The sequence below is a fragment of the Ascaphus truei genome, chromosome 1 (assembly GCF_040206685.1).
Source record: "Ascaphus truei isolate aAscTru1 chromosome 1, aAscTru1.hap1, whole genome shotgun sequence".
NCBI lineage: Eukaryota > Metazoa > Chordata > Amphibia > Anura > Ascaphidae > Ascaphus > Ascaphus truei.
This window is the reverse complement of record NC_134483.1, coordinates 258,099,773-258,123,720: the sequence shown is the minus strand read 5'-3', so window position 1 is coordinate 258,123,720 and position 23,948 is coordinate 258,099,773. Positions and strand designations below refer to the sequence as shown.

The 23,948-nt window shown below is 44.9% G+C and overlaps 1 protein-coding gene across 5 annotated transcripts in view; it reads left to right on the top strand.

The window, feature by feature from the left end:
* Nucleotides 1-23,948, top strand: part of LOC142496631 (phospholipid-transporting ATPase ABCA1-like) — a 1,672,602-nt gene that overhangs the window by 829,260 nt on the left and 819,394 nt on the right. For all 5 annotated transcript variants that reach the window (XM_075603302.1, XM_075603295.1, XM_075603331.1 and 2 more), the window contains one exon: nucleotides 17,363-17,500. In XM_075603302.1, coding sequence (XP_075459417.1) covers nucleotides 17,363-17,500 — 138 coding nt within the window. The remainder of the gene's footprint in view (nucleotides 1-17,362; nucleotides 17,501-23,948) is intronic.

The following is a 23,948-nucleotide window of genomic DNA, read 5'->3' as shown; positions in this document are numbered from 1 at the left end:
ATCCTGTTGTCACTTTGGTCATCAGGGCGGATATACTCATGCCATTATACTTACCATCATTAATTACTCTCCTATCATAAAGTGGACTTTTGAATCCACCTATTACTGATCATTTATCTACCCTAAATCTTATATCTGTGACATTTATCACAGTGGATTAACTATGTTCATCAGTTATAAGATATATCCTTATACTCATTCATACTTGACAGGGAGTATGTGACACTATCACTCTCCCCTTCATGGGTCCCAGACACCACAATGACCCAGCTCATTGCACTTTGGCTATGAATTCTGTGTATTTTTTGCACAGTTATGATAGCCAGGCGCAGCAATGTAATAATAAGATCAATACACTGCTGCAATAATGTGCCTTCTTCTTTTAAGTACAGTATATGTCTGGTAGCCACTCATGTCATTAAGTATAATTACATTACGGATGTTCTAGATGTGTATCACAAGACCACCACATGAGGCGACAACCAGAGTGAGTCGATTAACCAATAGAAACACAGCCCACCACATATATATTCCACTGTTTCTACCGGACCTCCCCCTCTCCTTGCAGCTTTGAGAAATCGTTTCTTGCACGAAACGCGCACGTCGGCTCTCTACACGTGCACGCGCAGAGTCAGCACTAACGTGGCAGCCTTCAGTCTCACACAGCGAGCAGCTGCTAGACCCCGCGCTCGCACATTATCATTCTGAGCAGGAGTAACGGTGTTTACCCATCACACAGTAGGTGAGGACGTGTCAGTCTGTGACAGTGTCTCTACTTTGCACGATTGAGTCCATTCATTAATATGGACATGGGCATACAAATTGCCACACCGTAGCATTGCAGGGCTTGTATGCTAGTGATTGTGCAACCTCACAGGGACATCCCTTGTAGAGTCAATATGTAGGTTCCCTTACCTCAGTAACTCCAGCATAGTACCTGGCGGTTGAGCCCATTCATTAATATGGGCATAGGCATACTAATACAGCCACACCGCATATCTGATACTTAAATGCTACTTACCCACTGCTACATTATAGTGCTGTTTGGACTAGTAGCACTCCTCTCTGCAGTGGCAGTCTTTGCACATCACACATTACTCTGTCACTACCAGTACACGGTTGATACTAGGACACTATACTCACAGTCAGCCTTACACAATAGTAGCTACTCACGTGTACAGGCAGCCCTATCTCTCACTCCTGTCCTATCCCTGCTGTGTCAAGATACACCTACCTGGGGTAGCTGCACATCAGCGCCTTCTAGGAACATTGATTTAATCTCACTCAATTGTTCCTATCTACTGTATACATAATCCAGAGTGCCTGAAGCACTCGACATAGGATTCAATGTGTTTGTCCTACCTTTGGATTTTAAATCCCATTATTTTAAATTGATGACCATTAAAGAAATATTTTTAATTACTCACCTAACATTCAAATAGGGTATTGAGTGCTTATATTGGGTTCTTGCTCTCTGTATTTACTCATCTGTTTCTATTTGTGAACAATTTCTCCGCAAATGCGAAAAATGCCCTAGGGGAATGTTACTGATCCATTTCGGATCATGATGACTAGACGTGAGCAGGAAGTTATTCATATCTGTAGGTTTGTGGTATGTTCTTGTTTCAATTAGATTATTTTCTATATAGAGCACTAGGTCCAAAATATTATCCGTACACATATCAGTTACGCACATGAATTTCAAGTTCAACGGATTATTGTTAAAATGTATCTGGAATCTTTCCAAATCCTCTTGTGTGCCATCGCATATGAATAGCGCATCATCTATAAAATGGCGCCAGAACACCAGATTCACACCAAACGGATTGTGGGACCAAATGAAGTCCCTTTCCCACATATGGCATAGTTTGGTGCGAATCTGGTCCCATCGCCGTTCCACAGACCTGGAGGAAAAAAATCTCAGTTGAAGTTAAAATAATTATGCTCTAGGATGAACAATATAGCACTAAGCAAAAAGGAAACAAGATCATTGTGTATATCATGGTCTTGTTCTAACGTGCGTTTTATTGCCTCTTGTCCCAGCTGGTGTTCAATCACGGTATATAACTACGTGACATCGCACATACCACATATATAGCTTGATTTCCATTTTATTTTCTTTAACTGATCTATAATGTGAATAGTATCTCTTATGTATGATGGAATTTTCACTACATATTTCTGAAGAAAATTATCTATATACTGGGATAGATTTGCTGTCAAGGTGGAATACCCGAGACAATGGGTCTACCCAGTGGGTTTGTATGGTTTTGATGCAGTTTAGGGATGAAATAAAAGATTGGGATCTTGTTTATCTAAGAAGTCATACTTTTTCTTCGTAAGTATATTGTTTGACCTCCCCATTTCTAATAAATACCTCAGTTCCTCTTTATAAACCGATGTTGGATCCCTTTCCAGTTTGTGAATCGGATCTAGGAACTAGGAACAAATAATATAAGAAAAGGACGGCCAAACAGGTAGCTTCTATTGTTGCACTATCTCTGAGGTCTGGCTACCGACAGAGACTTATCATGCCTGCCAGTTTCTTACCAGAAGTTTGCCGATGTATTCAATAAAAAAACAGGCAGAGGAGTTACCACCACACGACCATATGATTGTGCAATGGACCTGCTCCAAGGGGCCACCCCCCTAGAGGCCATTGGGAATCAGGAACTTCTGGCATTGAAAATGGCTCTAGAAGAATGGAGACATTTGCTTGAGGGGTCAACTTCTCAGATCACAATCCTTACAGATCACAAGAACCTTGAATACATTGAAGGAACAAAGAGACTCGGGATGCATCAGGCAAAGTGGGCTCTCTTCTTCACTCGGTTCAACTTTATGATCTCTTACAGTCCGGGATCCAAGAATGTCAAGGCAGATGCGCTCTCCAGGCAATTCACTCCTGACGGTTCTGAGGAGATTGAGCAGGGACCCATCATTCCATCTTCACAGATTATCTCTGCTGTATCATCTTCACTTCTGCAAAAGATTTCACAGGCTCACAGGCAGAGGATCCCAGGCCAACATCCACTCGTTCGTCCAAACTATTTCGTAGTGAAGTGTTGCAATGGGGTCATAACTCCAAGACGGCTGGCCTCCCGGGAGTTAGGAGGACATGTGATTTCCTTGAACTGATTTTTTCGTGTCCAGAGATACGCAAAGACGTGAAAGAGTTTTTGGCAGCCTGCATTGTATGCGCCCAAACTAAGGTGCCGAGGACATTACCCTGTGGGTTGCTCCAGCCCTTACCAGTCCCCATCCGCCTGTGGACACAACTTTCCATGGATTTTATTGTGGAGCTACCACCCTCCAGGGGTATGAATACTGTACCATACTGGTAGTAGTTGGTCGCTTCACACACCAAGCCCACTTAGTTGCCTTTAAGAAGCTGCCCGCAGCTTCAGAACTATCTGAAATCTTTATTAAAGAGATATTTTGTCTTCATGGAGTCCCATTGGATATAGTCTTGAACCGTGAATCCCAATTCGTCTCAAGATTGTGGAAGGCCTTTTGTCAAAGAATGGGCATTTTTCTTCTTCGTACCATCTCAAGTCAATGGACTCATGGAAAGGGCCAATCAGTCCTCAGAACAATTCCTATGTTTTGTATCTGAACTACAGGATGACTGGGTTGATCTGCTCCCGTTGGTGAGTTTTCTCGCAACTCTATGAAGCATGATTCCACACTGGAATATCCGTTCTTTTGTGCCTATGGGAAACATCCTGCGCCCCTTCTTTCTTCCAGTTCTCTCTAAGGAGTCCCTGAGTGGATGATAAGATCCAAGAACTGCAATCACTGAAGAAGATCCAGACCAATCTGACCAAAGCCGTCTTCCAGCAAAAAACCCAGGTGGATAACGTCGATGACCACCTCCCCCATTTCAAGTGGGAGATCAAGTTTGGTTGGCTACAAAAAATATCTAACTGAAACTGCCCAAGTTCATTGGACCTTACAAAATTCTGAACCCGGAGGCATTCAAACTGGAAATTCCAGATAACTTAAGGATTCCACATTTCCCTCCTCAAACCATTCATCCAGAATGCTTTCTCTCCTCCTATTCTCCCTCCCCCTAAACCGTTTCTGGTGGATGGCCTGGAGGAATTTGAAGTACGACAGATACTGGATTCCCGCAGATCCCGGGGCAGGCTACAATACTTGGTCCATTGGAAGAATTATGGACCCAAAGAGATTTCATGGATCAAATCTGAAGATGCCCATGCCCCCAGACTGGTCCAGGCATTTCATCGGAGATTCCCTGCCAAACCGGCATAGATCGCCCAGAGGTCTCTCCTAGAGAGGGGGGGTACTGTAAGGATTTTGCTCGATCCGTGTCAAGTTTTCACTTCGCTCCAGGTTTTCTGTCTCTCCTGCCATTTTTGCTCACTGTGGCCATTTTGGGTACTGGCAGCGTTCTTTATAAGGCTGCAGTTCCTGGTGTGAGTCGCCGAGCAAAGTTCTGTTCACCTGCTCGGAATCCCTGTTGCTGACCCTGGACCATGACCCCAACCTCGCTGCCTTTCACCTGACCTTTGCCTGTTGCCTGGACTCTGCACTACTGCCACCAGCCCTGACTCCTGCCTGCTTACCAACTACGGATACTCTTACAGGACACTGTCCCTGGGTTTAGGTCAGTTTATTTGCATCCCTACCTCAGCCCTGTGGGTCTGCCTACTGATTCGAGACAAGCACCTTCACAGACAGGCTTTTTGCTGGTGTTAACAGTGCTATAAATTCCTGCGGGGTTTATACTACAAAGAGGAGCTCATAGATTGTGAGCTCTCAAAACACGTAGTGCACGTACGCACGATTTATTCAAAACAGAAAAAGTACACTTCTTTGTCACTGAAGTTTAGTGCCCAAAGGCGAAAATGTCTCAGCAGTCAGAACGGTATCGATCCTGGGATCGCCAGAGAGTCGTGACCCGGTGTGATGGTTATTGGCTGCTGACGGACGGTCGGGCTAAAGCTCAGCTCGAGGAGGATCTGGAGCACCAAGAAGACGGCATGGCTTCTCCCCTGGACATATGGGCAACCGTGGCTACTCTAGCCCAGGGTGTAACCCTGGATTTCAAGGAAATTGCAGAGGAAACAGAGGACGAGGGCAAGAATAAGCCTGTTGTCCAACTTACAGTAGCCCCACTGGCTACTGCTGTCCCTACTGCAGATATGACAGCTATCATTACAGCTATGGCTGTCGGATTCACCTTTGAGCAGAAATTGCAGCTGATCACAGCTGCCTAAAAGGTGATCAGATGTTCCGACCCTGTCGGGACCCTGTCCAGCCCTGAGCCACAAGGGTGTCTTTCAATATCTTTGCCAAGTTTGTGGATGGCACCAATGATATTGATGGCTTTTTGAAAGTCTTCGAAGACCAGTGCGGATCGTTCCGTGTCCCAGCCCATGTCTTCACTTGTCACCCCTGATGACTGGGAGAGCCCTAAGGCTTTCCAGGGAATCCCGACAGTGGACAGCCAGGACTACAACCACGTAAAGGTGATTTTACTTGACTGGTATGCCCTCAATCCAAAGGCTTACAGGGGACTGTTCCGATCCGAGGAAAAAATGAGCTGAGACACTCACCTAGAATTCGTAGCCCATCTAGCCCAGCATGGTACAAGGTGAATCGAAGGGTGCAATGCCACCAAATACCGGGGACTGCTGGAACTCATATTCTGGGAGCAGTTTCTGCAGAAGTGTCTGCCTGAGGTCAGACTGGGTCATGGATCACAAGCCCAAGGCCTACATTAAAGCTGCCAGGATGGTGGGTGAGTTGGTAATAACTCACCTGCAGTATGCCAAGCGGGCACCCGCTCCTGCCGGGGTCGCTATGGCTCGGGTGCCTAAGGCGGGCGGAAGTTGCTCACCCTATGCCGGTCTGGAGACCCAAACCCCCTGCCAGGAGAAATGCAGCCAAGCCCACGGAGTTTGTGTATGAGCGGCGGTACTATCAGTGCCATCGGACCGGGCATCTGAAGCCATATTGTCCCAATCTGCACTGTTCCGGCAACCCCCCTCCTGTGCAATGTACCCAAGCAGCAAATGTGGTCGCCTACCTTGGACTGGTACCCACAGAGGAGCAGCGATCCAACAAGTATAGATGAGGACCCAAGCAGTGGTCCCTACACAATCTACAGCAAGCACATCGGAGGAGACAGACGGGTGAAAAGTTGCAACCATGGGGCTGCAGGTGAACAATGTCCAGATGGATGTTGAACTGGGGCGCTCCCTGGAATATGTGGCTAGAAAATACTTCAACGCCTAGGAATTATTAAATAATTAAAAAATTAAAAATTATGTTTCAGTATAAATGAGTATAAAAATGTATACTGGCCCTTTTTGTTGGTTTTTTAGCTGCTGCTTGGCCTTGAAGAAGGAAACCCGAGTCCTTCTTATCGTTGCAATTGAAGTGTGAAGATGGTCAGCGCAAACTCATGGACCTCACGATGTTGATGGAACAGAGTGGAATCGAATAAAAATAGAATAAATAGAATAAAACACAGTATTAGTGCATGCATCGACGTGTGTGGGGGATGAAGGGGGGGAAGGGGAGAGGAGGTGGGGGATGGGAAGGATGGGGTGTTAGTGGATGCCACTAGATATATAGTAAATGAAACGTAAGCAATTAGTTTCAGTGACTCACACGGGCTTGTGTGAGACTTCACCCTCAACGCTGAATGTAGTTGGTGAATACAGACTCCTAAAGCGGAGTGACAATAAACAAAAAACTCACACGGCCTAATGTGAGTTCGTTCCCTCAGTGGGTGATGTCAGCCTGTTTAGGTGATGTAAGTACGTCTCAGCAATCTATCCCCAATGGGTGTAGTGTGTGAGTGGCTCTTCTCCCCGTCGCCCATAGACCAAAGTATGTGCAAAGTCAGAATTAGCAATTAAAACAGGTCTTTATTGGTAACAGTAAAACATGAAAATGAGCATAAACAAGAATAAACAATGGGAATAAACACAAACACAAAATAAATAAACAATGAACACACTCACACTAAATGGCAACTCTTGTTGCCCAGCATCAGCCGCGTGGTTTGATCCAGCAAGATCTCTTCCTCCGTTGGTGTTCTCACTGACGCGTCCGGCAGTGGAACCGGAAGGGAGGATCCTGACGAAGCTTACTGCGAAACGCGTTGTTCCCTGCCAGAGCTCATTGAGAGAGGGACCCAGCCAACCGCAGGACATCCGGTAGAGATTCATTTACAGCACTTGCTGTTTGCGTACCGAGTGGTATCGCAAGAGTCCACCGGGTTCTCACCTTTTCAGCTTCTATATGGTCATAGGGTCCGGGGACCGCTTGACCTGTTCCATGAGGGATGGGAAGGGGAGACTACTGGTACTAATGCTTCTGTGATACAGTATGTAGTAGAGCTCAGGGACCGGTTAGAGATGCTCATGGGGTTAGCACAGGCTAACCTGAAGGATGCTCAGACCAATCAGATGCGTTGGTATGAGAAAAATGCCCATAGCAAAGAGTTCATCCCTGGGCAGAAAGTGCTTGTTCTGAAGCCCACATGGCAGAACAAACTCATGGTTGCCTAGGCTGGCCCGTATACGGTACTCTGGCGGATGAACGAGTGCAACTATATTGTACAATTAGATGAGGAGACAGATAGACACAAACCTACCATATAAATATGTTAAAAGCGTATTTTGCGACTGAGCCTTCAGTGCTGGCTATCTGTAGCCTACCGATGGGAGACCCAACGAGCCAAGATCTGCCCGATTTCCTTGGAGAGGCTAGGAAGGGGGGCACCGTAAAGCAGGTAGAGATAGGTCCCCAGCTCGAGGCACCACTGGGTGCATTCACAGGTTATGTTAGAACAGTACAAGGTTCTGTTCACGGACAAGCCGGGCAGGACCCATAATACTGATCACCCAGTCCACACCGGGGATCAGAGATCTCTGCGTAAGAATGCCTATCAGGTATAATTTGAGGTGAAGAGTAGCATAGAGGAGGTAGAAGAGATGCTGGCCCTAGGGGTAATTGTACTGTCTCAGTGTCCTTGGTCTTCACCGGTAGTCCTGATACCTAAGAAGAATGGGACCACTCGGTTCTGTGTGGACTACCGACAGCTCAATGCTCCGATGGTGTCAGATGCCAATTTCATGCCCCGCATGGGTGAGCTGTTAGATGAGCTCGTGGGGGCAGGGTATCTGACTACTATGGATTTGTCCAGAGTGTATTGGCAAATACCTCTGACCCAGGAGGCACAGGAGAAGTCAGATTTCATCACTCTGAATTTTTTTCTCTCAATATTATACTTTTGGTGTTGAGTGTTGTTTGATTCACTTGTGAATTATCATTCCCCCTTTTTTTTGGTTTATACCAATTATTTGATCTCCTTATTTCTTCTTATAGGGAGTGCTGGACTATTCGGTATTGTATATTGTGTTTAGAGGAATTGGGCCCTCTCTAGTCCACGGCACCCTACATTATATACCTATTTGCTATTCTCATTGTGAGTGCTGTTTATCGTTTTTGTATTCTATTACACTTACTGGGGGATCTGGGCTAAAAAACGAAACTTTCCTAACTCAGTCCATAAAACAAAGTCTTTAGGTTACTAGGAGTTACCCGCAAAAGTCCTGGAACACAATTCAGCATGAATTACCAGACGCCACCGCTGTATATCTCTGCCGGAGAAGCCAAAATCCCTTGACCGGGAGATAGCACCAAACATCAATTTTCAGTGTGTAGTTCCAGCCGCGACCGCTATGTTCTATTTTGAGACCAGCTGGTCTCTTGGAACCACAGACTTAGAAATCCCCAGCTCATATACAGTGCATAAAACATATATACCCTTATACACCATGTTAATAAAAATCTCACAAAATTCTTCTGTCCCTCGTCCCCTAGGATCAACTGAAAAGACGCGCACGTTCATTTTGTGAGCTCCTAGACCTTCCAAAAACAAGATAGCTACAAAGTAGCTTCGAAAAATGCTTAGGTTAGGTTTCAGAGTTGCTTCTAATGTACCGAAGCTGGCCTTAGAAATTATTTGACTCTCACAACCTCATAGCTGGTTGGAGACACTTCCGAACTCCAGGTCCATGCTTTTGGTCATATACTGGGCAGGGGGGGCTCCCATTAAACTAGGGACCCCTGACTATTCCGGGGATGCACGTATCACAATGCCCCATTTTATCTTTTTGGTCTGTGCTGAAGCAGGGCATCCTGGCTTGAGCCGCATAACTGCTTTCCAGAGAGGACTTAGTCCGGTGGTCTGTGTCTACATGTACCCGGGAATCTAACTCATTTCCGTGTACATTTTTGGGGTGGCCAGCAACTCTGGTCCCCGGCTAGCTAGATACAATCCAACAACACTTTTACTGGAAAGTCCACCCTGAAACTCATAGTCTGAGAATCTCCACTGGTTAGCACTCCTGGAAAGGCAAAAGACACATACATTATTTATTGTCGCATATTTGACACACAATGCATGGCAGAACATATACAACAGTCAGTCCCAAGAGCTGACACTTTAGGGACCCAAAACATGGATCAGGGGAAACCAAGTAAGCTTGACCTTTATTAGTGAGCCTGGTTACCCCCTCACCATCAGTCTTTGATCGACTATCTGTCCTTAAACCGTAGCTCTCACATCATTGAGCAAAACCAAAAAGTAAAACAAATTGTGATTTATCCCTTTGAAACAGACATACATACAATGGATTACAATTATGCAGAAGAAAACACAATTACTGGAAGTCTGGGGGGGAAAATAGACTTTTACAGTCCTTAAAACAAAGTTTGCAGTTGACCGGGACTTGTCCTGGAACTCAAATCGGCAAATGTGTATGCGCCAACCTGACACCTCTGCCATTTAGCATATTGAACCCCCTGCTGGGACAGGCTCCTCAGAGTCTGGGGACAGGCAAATGGTTGCCGGATAGGCATTATTCATGCCTTATTCATGCCTGGACATGGGTACTAAAGTATAACTCCGGTACTTCACCCGCCCAAACATCTTGGCATCTCTGAGACTTTCAAGTCTGGGACCCGAGCAGACTCAGTGGCACCAAGCCTGGTGGACATTTGGTCTCTCGGAACCAGGGACTTGGAATTCCCCAAATATATATATTTATAAATATAAAACATATATCCCTTTATACACCATGTTAATAAAAATATCCCCAAATTCTTCTGTCCCTCGTCCCCTAGCATCTACTGAAAAGACGCGCACGTTCATTTTCAGAGCTCCTAGACCTTCCTAAAAGAAGTTACAGTAGCTAAAATGTTGCTTTAATTAACGCTTAGGTTAAGTTTCAGTTGATTCTAATGTACCGAAGCGGGTTTTAGAAATAATTTCACTCTCACAACCTCATGAATGGTTGGAAACATTCCGAACCCCCTATACCAGGTCCGGGGTTCTGGGCATATACTTGGGGGGACTCCCACTAAACTTGGTACCCCTGACTATACCGGGGCCCCCTTTAACCGTTATGTTCTGTGCGGAAGCAGGGCATCCTGGCAGTGAACTGTGAACCTGCTTTCCAGGGAGGACTTTGTCCGGAGGTTTGTGTCTACATGTACCCGTGAATCTGACTCGGTTTCCGGATACATTTTTTGGGTGGCCAGCAACTCTGGTCCCCGGCTAGATAGACACAATCTTAAAACACTTTTACTGCAAAGTCTGGAAAGTCCACCCTGATAGGGTATCATGCAGTAAGCGGTGAAAAAATGCATTCGCCAGTTTAGCAATTAGCCATGTTTTTGGCGAGTTAAACTGTCTGTATGTTGTAAGGGGCGAATCCCTGGTGAATGAATTAGCCACCACCATTTGATGAAATGGCGTGTAACCGGTGGCGGGACGGCTGCCTGGCGAGAAACTGCCGAGAAGCCGTCCCCTGCCGAGTTGTGTTTGCAGCCGAGAGAGATCCGCTGCTCTCTCGGCGCAAACATCAGCACAATAAAAATTATTTTTAAAACAACTTTTATTCATAGTGTACATGTGCAGGGGGTCTCCGGAGCTGAACCGCATTGGTTTCAGGTCGGGGGACCCCCTGCTCCCCGAGATACAGACCCCTTTATGAGGTGCCGGTATCCCTCTGCATTTAAAGGTCCCGATCACGTGACCGCTGCATGTAAACAAAGCAGAGGGATACCGGCACCCCCTAAAGGGGCCTGTATCTCAGGGAGCAGTGGGTCCCCGGACCTAAAACAAAAGCGCTTCAGCTCCGGAGACCCTCTGCACATCTACACTATGAGTAAAACACACATATCAATAAAGACTCGTTCCTTACCTTACAGGGTATCTGCTACGGTAGCGAAGCAGCAGGAATATTTATTTAATAATACTGTACAGTGAGCAGGGGGTCCCCCGAGCTGAACCGCATCACTTTGTGGACCAGGGACCCCCTGCTTCCCGAGTTACAGGCCCCGGTATGTGTGATCGGATGGGCAGTGTAACCGCCATGTTTATAGCGTCCAATACGCTATGTGCCCGCAACAAACATGGCGTCCACACTGTAACCGATGCCCCAAAACCGGGGCCTGTAACTCGGGAAGCAGGGGGTCTCTGAGCCACAAATAAATGCGGTTCAGCTCAGGGGGCCCCCTGCTCCCGCACAATATTATTAAAATACATTAATGCTGCTTCATTACCATAGCGGATAGCCGCTAAGGTAATGAAGGGGTTAACGCATAGTAGCATGTTTATTGGGGACAAATGCCCCCAATAAACATAGCAGCAATACACAACATACAATACAGTAATGGGCAACATTACTATTATCCACAAATGGATAATAGTGCAGTTGTTCATTTAAAATACATACACAACAATAAAGACATTAAATACATATAGCACTCACCCATGTGCGGCTGCCACGATGAAGGCCATCCTCATCTTCATCATGCCCATGCCCCATCCGCTTCTGCAAAACAGACACAAGAATTTAAACATCCAATGTAATGTCCCCTAACCCCTTAATCACCATAGCGGTTATTAACCGCTACAGTCATTAAGGGGTTAACCCACCATCACCCACATACCCTTCCCCACTAACCCCCCCAACCACCCTCACCCACTACCCACAGGGGAGTCCTACCAAATACCCTTGGGGCCAATACCCCCTCCCCCAGCACATACAGTACAATAATGTGCCATATAACTATTATCCACATAGGGATAATACATTATTTGGCCATTATTAAACACATTAAATACCGTAATAAAGTAAAGAAAATTCTACTAACCTCATCAATAAGAAGGCTCCGTCGCCAGCATCATCCTTGGGGTCCGTTGCCAAAATAATAAATAGCCAATACATCTCAATTACATTAACATACCAATGAACCCCTTAATCACCTTTTCGGGTACTAACCTCAAAGGTAATTAAGGGGTGAAGCCATCCTGCAATGGCAACACCACTTATGCATAACTTCCTCAATGAATTAAAAACCAATTTCCTACACAAATCTCATGTAATCATTCAATCTGAAGCCTCAAACGCCACTTAAAACATTGCATTTACAGTGTATACATGTAGCATAACATGTAAACTACATGTACACGCTGCAAATCAATGTTAACAATACAGTAATCCAACTCAAATAGCCTGACATCACAGGAAGTATATTATGTCATCAAATAAAGTCACCATCAATGAATTAACAGACATGAATTACATCCCTAAACAATTAAAATGCCATCCATACCAATTACACAATTAACTATAGCTATCGGAACAGAGAACAAGTTCAAAACATACAAAAAAGGACACCAACAATTACAATATACTATAGTAAGGCTCTCCATAACCTACAGTACAGCATAAAGCCCAAAACTTACATCTCTCTAATAATAAAATACATTTAACACACATCTATGCATAGCAGCATAGCCACAATCATTTACAATACAGAAAATCAAGCTTTAACAACACTATCATTTCTTACCCTGTATGTATATATCTCTCTAGACATACATACATACATACAGTGGCAAGAAATGATATGCATAAAAAAAATGAAGACATGAAAAAGCAAAAAAAACCACATTAACATTAAATACATTTCTTTATTTAACTTACCATTACTTGCCCCCACCGACTCCCGTTGATCAGCTTACTCACGAACCAATCCACGAACAGGAACCCATAAAATAAAAAACCATAAAATAATAAACATTAAAATAATAAAACACGACAATCCAGGGGTCTTCTAGTTGTAATCCATCTTCATCTGTATTCTTCTACCTTCTTCCGGGGTCTTCTTGCCGTCCGGTGCCACGCCCTGGTCTTCTTTCTTCAGAGGAGGTCCTTCCTCCTCGGCGTCTGGCTTCAAAATGAGACGACATAGGCTTTTAAAGGTCTATGACGTCACATTTTCGTCATATGGTTCCCACGGCCCTGATTGGGCCGTGAAAACCATGTGTTTTGGCCGATGTAAAAAAAAAATGATGACGTCACTTAAAGGCAATGACAGCACAGCCAATCAGAATGGCTTTGCTGCAATTGCCTTTAAGATGACGTCATGAAAAGACACATGGCCGGACTCGCATGGTACGGCAGCCAATCAGAGCGTGGGAAGTCTATCCCTACTCTGATTGGTTCAAGTACCATGTGACAGAGGCTTTCAATGACGTCACATCCTTTCTCCCCCAAGCTTCTGTCATATGGTGCTTGAACCAATCAGAGTAGGGATAGACTTCCCACGCTCTGATTGGCTGCCGTACCATGCACCCAGGCAGTCACCCACACAGGCAGTCACCCAGGCAGTCAGTAACCCACCCAGTCAGTCATCCACCCAGGCACTCACTCACCCACCCACCCAATCACTCAAGTCACTTACTCAAGGCATTCAGTCAGTCAGTGTCCTGCCCACCCAGGCAGTCACCCAACCAGGCAGTCACCCAACCAGGCAGTCACCTAGGAAGTCAGTCAGCCAACCAGGTAGTCAGTCACCCACCCACCCAGGCAGGCAATCAGTCACCCACCCACCCAGGCAGTCACTCAACCACCCAAAGGCAGTCACTCAGTCACCCACCCACCCACTCACTCATTCAAACCCAGTCACTCAGTCACCACCCTGGCAGTCAGTCACCCATCCACCCACCCACCCTGGCAGTCAGTCACCCAAGGTAGTCAGTCACCCACCCAGGCAGGCAGTCACCCACCCAGGCAGTCACCCACCCAGCCACCCACCCAGGTAGTCAGTCACCCAGGCAGTTAGTCATCCACCCACACAAGCAGGCAATCACCCACCCACCCAGGCAGTCAGTCACACATCCACCAAGGCAGTCAGTCACACATCCACCAATGCAGTCAGTCACCCACGCACCCAGGCAGTCAGTCGGTCACTCACCCAGGCAGTCAGTCGCCCACACAGGCAGTCAGTCACCCACACCCCCAGGCAGTCAGTCACCCACCCACCCAGGCAGTCAGTCACTCACACACCAAGGCAGTCATCCACCCACGCAGGCAGGCAATCACCCACCCAGGCAGTCAGTCACACGTCCACCAAGGCAGTCAGTCACCCATGCACCCAGGAAGTCAGTCAGTCACTGACCCAGGCAGTCAGTCATCCACACAGGCAGTCAGTCACCCACCTACCGAGGCAGTCAGTCAGTCACCCGCCCACCCAGGCAGTCAGTCACCCACCCACCCTGGCAATCAGTCACTCACACACCCAGGCAGTCAGCCACCCATGCAGTCAGTCACCCACCCACCCAGGCAGACAGTCACCCACCCACCCAGGCAGTCAGTCCCCCACCGTGGCAGTTAGTCACCCACCCAGGCGGTCACCCACCCATTCTTAACCCCCCAGGCCCATACTTTACCCCCAGGCCAATACTTAACCCCCTCCCCCCACAGGCCCACACTTAACACCCTCCCCACAAAGCATATACTGTATTCCCCTCCCCCCCCCAAGCCCATACTGAATCCCCCCCCAGGCCTTTTGTTACATTGGATGTAGCATTGGGTATCTTTGTATTTTGTTGAAAATATAAAAATAAACAGATTGCATTGTAAAGATTTTTTCCATTACAATAAGAAGAAAACAGTTAAGTAAAAGCTGCGTGCTAAAAAATATTTTTTCGTGGTAGGTGCGCTATGGGTTTGGGGAGCGGGGGGGGGCCTTGCTCTTTTCATTTGTCCTGGGCCCCATGATTTCTGTTGGCGGCCCTGGTTCTACCCATCCTAGTTCTGAGGGATGTCTTCTAAGAACACAGGAAGAAACGTCTGAGTTGGTTTCTCTATGCAACCCACTGCCTCTAATATCATCAAAATTGTGAGTGAGATACTTAACCAGTCGCATCTTTCAACTTTTGGTTAAAACATATTGCACTATATATTTTCCTTTTGTTCACATAACCCTGGATTTATTTGCACTCCTGATCCCTCCGCCTTCGTAAACCTTTCTGGACTTGGATTGGGTCCATTTCCGGAGCTGCACTACCTCCAATTGTGTATATATATTATTATCACTATTATGTCCACTGGGTCTTAATTCACTAAATGTTATTTTTGCTTGAACCCTTTTCTGCTCCCATAAAAACACAGCAGCCTATTTTTTTCAAAGGAAAGGAATCCCATTGAAAGCCATTTCATTTGTTAAATCTGATGCAACTCCTTTGCACTGATTTTGGCCTTCAGTAATTAAAAGTTTAGTAAAGAATGTTGACTAACAACCAAAATTTTCTTGGCAAGTCAATGAATAAGAAAAAGGTCTTTATGGTGCTTGGCATCCCTTTTATTTATTTATTGGTCATTCATTTCTACTTTTTGCTTTTGGAATTTATTTTAATATGGAAATTATTATTACATAATAATCATAATTATATCAGAAATATACATTTTTTTAATATGATAATTATAATATAATTTTAGATCTGACGTAATTATGTTGCTTCATTACCCCTTTGTTGAACATTATGTACATGCTTGAGCCACATATAAAAAAAGATGCTTAACATGATTATTCAAAGGAATCTCTTCATTTCAAGATGCTTCCTTAAACAATAATTCCACCCTCAAACATGTAATCCAACCTATAATCAGGAAGAAGAGAGATGCAAAATGGAGAAAAAAGCAGAGCACTGCGTTGCAAGAAACTCGGGCTAATAAAATCCAATCTAAAAAATAGCTTTATTGAAGGGGCGACAACATGGAGATAAAGCACGTTAGTACGCTAACGCATTTCGCGCTATGACAGCACTTTAAATTGGATTTGCTTAGCCCCAGTTTCTTGCAATGCAGTGCTCTGCTTTTTTTCCCCTCCATATTTGATCTCCCTTCTACTTTATCTCCTGACTGGACGCATGCATTTGAAAGACAGATTTTCACCAAACTGTGAGTAATATACAGTAGTCATCGTTATATGTCTATTCTATAGATGAAGATTGAACTATATCAGCTCTAGGGTGATTTGCCTGTAAGAATATGAACTGTTAAGCAATTGCTGTTTTCAAAGACAGCTTTTGGCTTTTAAAGCTCCAGATTCAGGTTTTTTTTCTATATCCCATTAATGAGCTCTTCAAGCAAGTCTTTAATTCCACTCACTGGTGTTGTAATTATCTGGCTTCAAACTCAAAGACATTAAGAAGAATAAATATAGTGTTACAATATTAATCCTAAACACTGATTCCAGAGACTCATCTCTATTGCTTTGTTCTTCAACCTATAATCAGGTTGTCCGATGTTCATTCAATCTTCATACCTCCAAAATAACATGAAAAAAATACGAGTAGTGTAAAATACAATTCAAACATTAACAAACATTTAACAAAATAAACCCTAATTGATACATGGATTTTTTTAAACACTGACCTAATTTGACTGTGTTGATTAACTGTGGTGTTGCAACTCCTTCTCAGATGTGTGTAGAGTTAGATTATTTTTCAGATATGTCTTTTATCTTTCAGTTATTCACCAAGAAGATCCAACTAAAAATGTTTTAACTCCTAAATAGTCATACATTACAAATCAAATGTATTAATTATTTGTAATGATATAATACATTGAAATGTGTTTGTTTTATTCACAACAGGCATAATTGTTAATGTATAGTATGTGTAAGGATAAGTATTCGTCATGTTTTTTATGCCTAAATTATCCATAGAGAAAAAAAAGTTGCCTTTGTTACAGTAATGGTATGTTATCCATACCAAAATAGTCATATACATTATGCCTGCATATGTCCAGCTCAGAAAAATATAAATAGAGTCCCCTTCTATTATTTTTAATGTATTCTCAGAGAATGTACATAATATGGTCTTATTTGTACATGTACATACGGTCTGGCTTATTGAAGGACATCTTTGTCATATTTCTGTTTATGTTATTATTATTATTATTATTATTATTATTATTATTATTATTATTATTACTACTACTGTGGTTCGGTACAGGTGGAATGCAAAGAAAACTATCTATAGCTATTGCCTTTATTGGAGGATCAAAGGTGGTCATACTTGATGAGCCAACGGCCGGTGTGGATCCGTACGCCAGAAGAGGAATTTGGGATTTGCTGCTAAAATTTAAACAAGGTAAACATGTCTGCTTAATAATTATTTGACTAAGACATTGTTATTAGAACTGAAAATACTGTAAATACAAATACAGGTACAGGATAAGTATCTGTCGTCTAAATTTAGCATACAGTGGCGGCCGCCTTTAACCTCCTGCAGCCGCCACCACGGGCTTTATAAAAACGCGAGCAGATGCTGCGTTTTTTTTGCCGTTTTCCCGCGCCGCGGGCGCTTTCAATGATAAGTGCCGTTAGCGCTTGTCTGATGATGCGGCCGCCGCGTGGGAAACTCCGTGAGAAACGGAGCACATCCCCGCATTTTTACGGGTAAGTCGGAGGATAGGAGGGGCCGCAGCAGTAGTTTGAACTTGATGGACGTATGTTTATTTTCAACTTCATCTACTATGTAACTATGAAACTATTAGAGGTTTGCAAAAGCGTTGTGCATGTTTGCAAATATGGGAAATTAAGGGCATTCATTAACTATAAAACATACAGGACACCTACAAGCTCATATTGAACCCCCAAAATAACCACAACATATATATAAGCATATAAGTTTCACAGAGGAGTGCTACTGAGCATGGCAATATATATATTTAAAACCAGAGACATAACATAAAACACAGACAGAGCTTAGTGCACATCCAGTAAAACTTTTACACGGTACAGTGCCTAAATATACATGTATAGATAACTATTAAATAAAATGGTCTTTTAGTTTAACATTTTGGCCAAATTGTTGTAAGCCCCTGAGCCACTGCACGGCAGACCACATCTCAAGGGTCCCTAACACTAATATAAATTCTTAATAAACTGTGCATTACCAGGAAGAATGATTTATAATAAATCTGTCAAAATTAGTTGCAAAGTTCTAAGTCTGATTGAAGCTTTTATTAACCTGTACATTACCAGGAAAAGCACTCTGTATTAGATTTGTCACAATCACACTGGAAGCAAGCAAGTTCCCCTGAGAGTGGGAGATGCTATGGAGTGAGCTTTTAACCATTTAAATGTGGGAGGGAGTGAGCTTCAATTAGGTAGGAGTTTGCCACCCTCCAATCAGCTAAGACTAGCTGAACAGGAATTGTAAAACATACAGGACACCTACAAGCTCATATTGAACCCCCAAAATAGCCACAACATATATATATATAAGCATATAAGTTTCACAGAGGAGTGCTACTGAGCATGGCAATATATATATTTAAAACCAGAGACATAACATAAAACACAGACAGAGCTCAGTGCACATCCAGTAAAACTTATACACGGTACAGTGCCTAAATATACATGTATAGATAACTATATATGTATATTTAGGCACTGTACCGTGTATAAGTTTTACTGGATGTGCAGTGAGCTCTGTCTGTGTTTTATGTTATGTCTCTGGTTTTACATTCATTAACTATGTAACATGTCTTAAACATATCAATATTCACCAAAAAATTCACGTCACTGAGTAAAGTTCAACACAAAAAGTCACTGTCTCTTTCTAATTTGCTTGAAATATTATGACATTATGTGAGTTGTAGGCAAGCAGCTCCTTATATATAGTAGTCCAACTGTCGTATGATTTTAGGTGACATTTACAAATGTGTTTGCAGTGACCAGAAAATGTATGTAAGTTGACCGTCTTCAAATTAACCAGCTCTGATACGTTGTGCAAAAAAGAATATGTGACTTTATTTTAATGATTGAAGAAGACCTTTTCAAATTGAACCAGTCCAGGACACATTTGCAATATAGTCTAAATTGATGTCAGTGCCAAAATGTATGCAAACTTTTTGTAGGCCAACCTATAAAATGATCATTATAATATGAAAAAGTCACATGTTTATTAGGATTTTGTACCTTTTGTGGTTGATAAACTTTTTGGGACCTTCTTGTAACTTGAAAATTGTATATTAGGTGGCTTTGCTCCCTTGTAACAGGTCTTACAAACACTCACAGAGATTCCATGAAATTCAAATGGAGCACTGGTATTTATGTATTTAAATGGAGGGCTGAGATCAATTTAAAAAAAGGGTTAGCATTTCAAAGCGACTTTTTTTACAGCATTTCAAAGCTGTTTTAACAAAACAAAAACAACTTTCAAGAAATTTGACATTGATAAAAAGCATGGTATCCAAATATACTTGGAAAATTTTTAAGTAACACAAATGATTCTTAATCTGTATGAATTAAAATGTGTACAAATATATTAAATCCATGAATAGAGATACTGTATGACAAATGGTTGAAAATGCATTCACAAGCTTTTAAGGTTTTTATTCCCAAAATTTGATTTATTGCAAATCCATTCAACAAACCTAAAGAGCTAATAATGTAGCAATTTTGCAAGCTTTCAGCAAATATCACCAGTCAAGGAGCGACACTGGTGCATGCTTTATTTATAATGTTGTCTAATTAAGCGACTCAATAAATCTTAAGTAAATGTATAAGCCCATTGTAACGCTCGGCCTGCCCACAAGCCAAACGAGACCCCGGGACTGAGGTGGAAAGGACAAATACCACACACCTAACAGTAAACGGGGGCACGGCCGGAGTGTGGTAGTAGCATAGCTGGTCCAGGGAACAAAAATAGAAAGAGTTCAGTACTTGCCAAATCCGGTGTAGAAAGGTTAAGTCCGTAAGCCAATGGTCAAGGTGATGGGAGAGCAGCGTGGTAGAGTGTCCGTAAGCCTGGGTCGAGGAGAGGAGAGAGCTGCATCGTAGGGGTCCGTTTGCCGAGTCCAAGGGATATAGAAGACAGCGAGGTAGAGAGTCCAAAGCCAAATCCAAGGGGTTCCAGAGAGCAGCCTGGTCTAAGTCCAAAGCCAAGGTCGAAATCCAGGGAGGTCAGCAGTATCCAGGAACAGGAACAGGGACTGAAACACAAGAGAGCCAAGCAGAAGCAGACAGCACCAAGGTACAGAAGCTATGCAGAGCAATGAGGGAATGGAGAGACCAGGCTAAATAGTGGGCTGGGACCTATCAGGGGAAAGGGAGGAGCGGAGGTGCAGTCCAGGGGTTAGCCCTGATAGGAGAGAGAAGCCTGGGGGAAGACCTGGTGGAGCAGGGGCAGGAAAGTGCGCCGGTGTGTGCGCCTGAATGGAAGAGGGGGGACCAAGCTCCGAGTGCCAGTAAATAGAGGCCTGGGTCCACGCACGCCCGTAAGGGTGACGCGCGCGACCCAGAAGTGAGGAGACAGCCGCGGGGGAGATGCCGATGGCCGGGGAACGCCGCCGGGGGTTAGAGACTGCGGGGGAAAAAGGTAAGGAAGAGCCGAGAGCGGGAGTCCCCGCACCGCGGGTCCTTACACCCATAAAGAAAATGTAGCATTTTTAGATCATTTTGCAAATAACCACATTAAAGACGCAATCCAAGCAAGTGTTTTTGTTTGCAAATATTTTATTGTTTAACATAGGATTGAAGCAGGGGGTCTCTGGAGCTGAACCCAGTTAATTTCAGGTCAGGGGACCCCCATGCTTTAGGTGAAAATGCAAAGATGTTCAAAAAAAATTGTTCACTTGGATTTCTCTTTTACAATAAATTGCAGTGTACATTCAATGCTTTGTGAATCACTTGCGAACTCTGACATAGCTGCTGCTATTTTTTCAACCAAACATAGCAAATTTTGCATGTTCGTGACCTTATGCAAATGTTTTGCAATCTGTAACCATAAAGGATAAAAGTGTTTGAAATCTATTTAGTTCCCTTTTTCTTTTTATGCTGTTCACTAGTTTTCAAATATTAATAAAAAACTAATACTATTTATAGCCATGGCTGGTCCAGACTGCCTCTTTGCCTCCTGTCATGTAAGTCCTAATAGCTACAGGCTATGACGAAAGAGGCGGTGTCACAAGGTCTGTGTACAGCCAATAGTGGTACAGACCTTGTGCCCTCCCCTTCTGGTGCATCAGAGGGGAAGTACTAAATTATAGAGGCAGTTCTGCCTCATCCTCTTGGGGTGAGGATGTGGATTCTGCTCCTTCCCTCCTGGGTAAGGAGTGGAGCAATGTCAAGCTGAATCAAGGCCTCACTATTATCATAAGGCCAATGCATCATCCAAAGGTCTGGGGACCCAGATCTACCATTCTGCATTTGCTGTACTGTTGGCAGTGGCTGCTCCAATAAATCATCTCTTTTATATACCCTTGTCTGAGCATTCAGCTCTCCTGGACCCTCACAGGTATGACCTTATCACAACAGCAGTAACCAGTAGCAACATCTTCCAGAGAGGGGGGGGGGGAAACTGTGTTACAATTGGAGGCACTGCAGAGATGGCAGCAACAGGGCAGGCTTTTAAGGGACTTTATAGCAGCAGCAGATGCAGCAGAAAGATAAAGGTGTCCGTCTGGGCCCCTGATGCAAACCCCCCAATGTTATGTACCTACTACCTGTTCTACAAGGGACAGGCTCCTTACAGCGTACCATAAGGGGCCTTGGGCACCTTTATTTCTGGACTGTGCAGCAGTCAAAGTGTGAGGAACGGGCCCCTGAAGCGTCACCAGGGACCATGTGTACCTGATCTCAAGTGCTGTGCTGTGGATTTTCCCTTGAAGTCAATGGCATGGACTGTGTTTCTAAAATGGCGGCCACCGCGTGTCTGCCTGTTCTCTAGTGTCCAAAATGGCGCTCCCGCCAGACTAACCGGGACCGCATGGAATGTTAAAACCAAAGTTGCAAGCTTTTTCAAAATCCAGTTGCAAGCTTTCGGCGCCAAGCTCTGGCACCGCCCCTCAAGGTGACTGGCCAACACCGCCCTACCTCTAATTCCACCCAGGGGAGGGGCAACAAACTATCCAGCCAATCGGAGCCTACCCTTCCTCTGGGAGGAGTCTGCAAGTTGCTGCACCCAGTTTGTTCCACGGAGCTGAGCATAAGGGAAGAGCAACTATACAGCCTCTCTTCTAATCTACCTCAATGGCTACCAGCAGAGCTTCTGATGACCTGGAGGTTACCAACTATAACCTTCCAGAAGGTTACCTCTTTGTCCGGGTGAATGGCCAGACCCACCTGCAGTGCCTCTGCCCGCACTGCCGTCTTCCTGGAGGCAATGCTAGCCTCAATGCGTGGTGCCAACACTCTGGCACCTTCTTCATATGACTTGTCGGCCCCGGGTCTGCCGACCTGTTTGTACCAATCGACTGGGCCTCCACACCGGCCGGTGTGGCCCCTACAGTACGTCCTACTGCGGTTCCTGTCGCTGGGCCTGCCACTTCATCTACGTCGATCTACCTGGAGCTCTACCCCACGGAGGATGACGTAGGCCTGTGGGCCTTAAACAATACGCACAGAGGTAGCCGTGGTCCGGTGCCAGAGATGACCCCCGCTGCAGAGTCGCAGACGGCTCCAGGACCGTAACCGACCCGAACTTACACCATCTGATGACCGGGTGGGTGAGTTGACTATCCAGGGGTGTTGGGTGTGCCTCCCCTGGTGGCGTGGGCGCCAGCAAGCCCCGTGAAGAGAGATTACAAGGGAGATGAGGTGCCCGACATCGCAGCCTGGTTTAGCGGTCCTCCCCTGCCCCAGAAAAAGATGACCTCTACTGTACAGAACCTGCATAAGGAAGACAATCTCCTATCTGTGTCCTGCGGCAGCGTTCCAGCTCGGAGTCGTCCGTCCAGAAGGCCGTGGTGATGCCGGAGCCCAGAGGAGCCCCGCACCCGAGGACGATGATGTCGCTGTGAAGGACCTGCTTGTAGCGGAACCTGTGGAGTCAGACGCCATCCCTTACCTTCGGATGAGACCCCTACCGCTTACCTCTTACAGTATCCTGTTGCGTCCTATCCGGACGAGAAACCGGGTGGAACCTTGTTCAGTGTGCCGCGAAGTGATGTTATCCACGCCAGCGAACCGGGGACTGACTGGGTCTCTCGCGAGGTTGGAGCTCCCTGCTGATGTCACCAAGATGGCGTCCGTGGAGCATGCGGAATCCTCACGACCTTCCACAGCGGTGAGACCAGGACTGATCTCTGCCGAAGCCCCATGCTTTGTGGCTCAGTGCAATGGAAGTGGTTACTGTACCCCTGATATCACCCCATCACCCCCTTTGCAAGGCAGGGGTAAGACCACTCTTCCTGGACTTGGTTAGTATGTAAAGCATACTTGTATACCAATAACCGGCCCTCACTCCTCCCTCTCCCCATGCTACCCTTGTGCAGGACAGTGCTCCAACTCCCTCCATTAGACCTGGCCGAGTTGGGGGTGATAGTTCTGCCCCTGTTGTAACTAAATATGCCTCATGCCATTATAGAAGTTATAGGGACCAAAGATTTCAATGGACTGTTGCTTAGGAATCTTGCCCAAAGTATTACAGTATAAGTACCCCATACTCTTTACGTTGGAAGAGTTTAGAAATGTCATCGCTGTAACCAGTGGACGATTTAGGTTTCTGCTGTATGTGTATAATGGTTATGTGTACCATCTCTACTGTATAACCTGTTATTATCTTGCAGGCTCCAGAGTGATGGATGGTG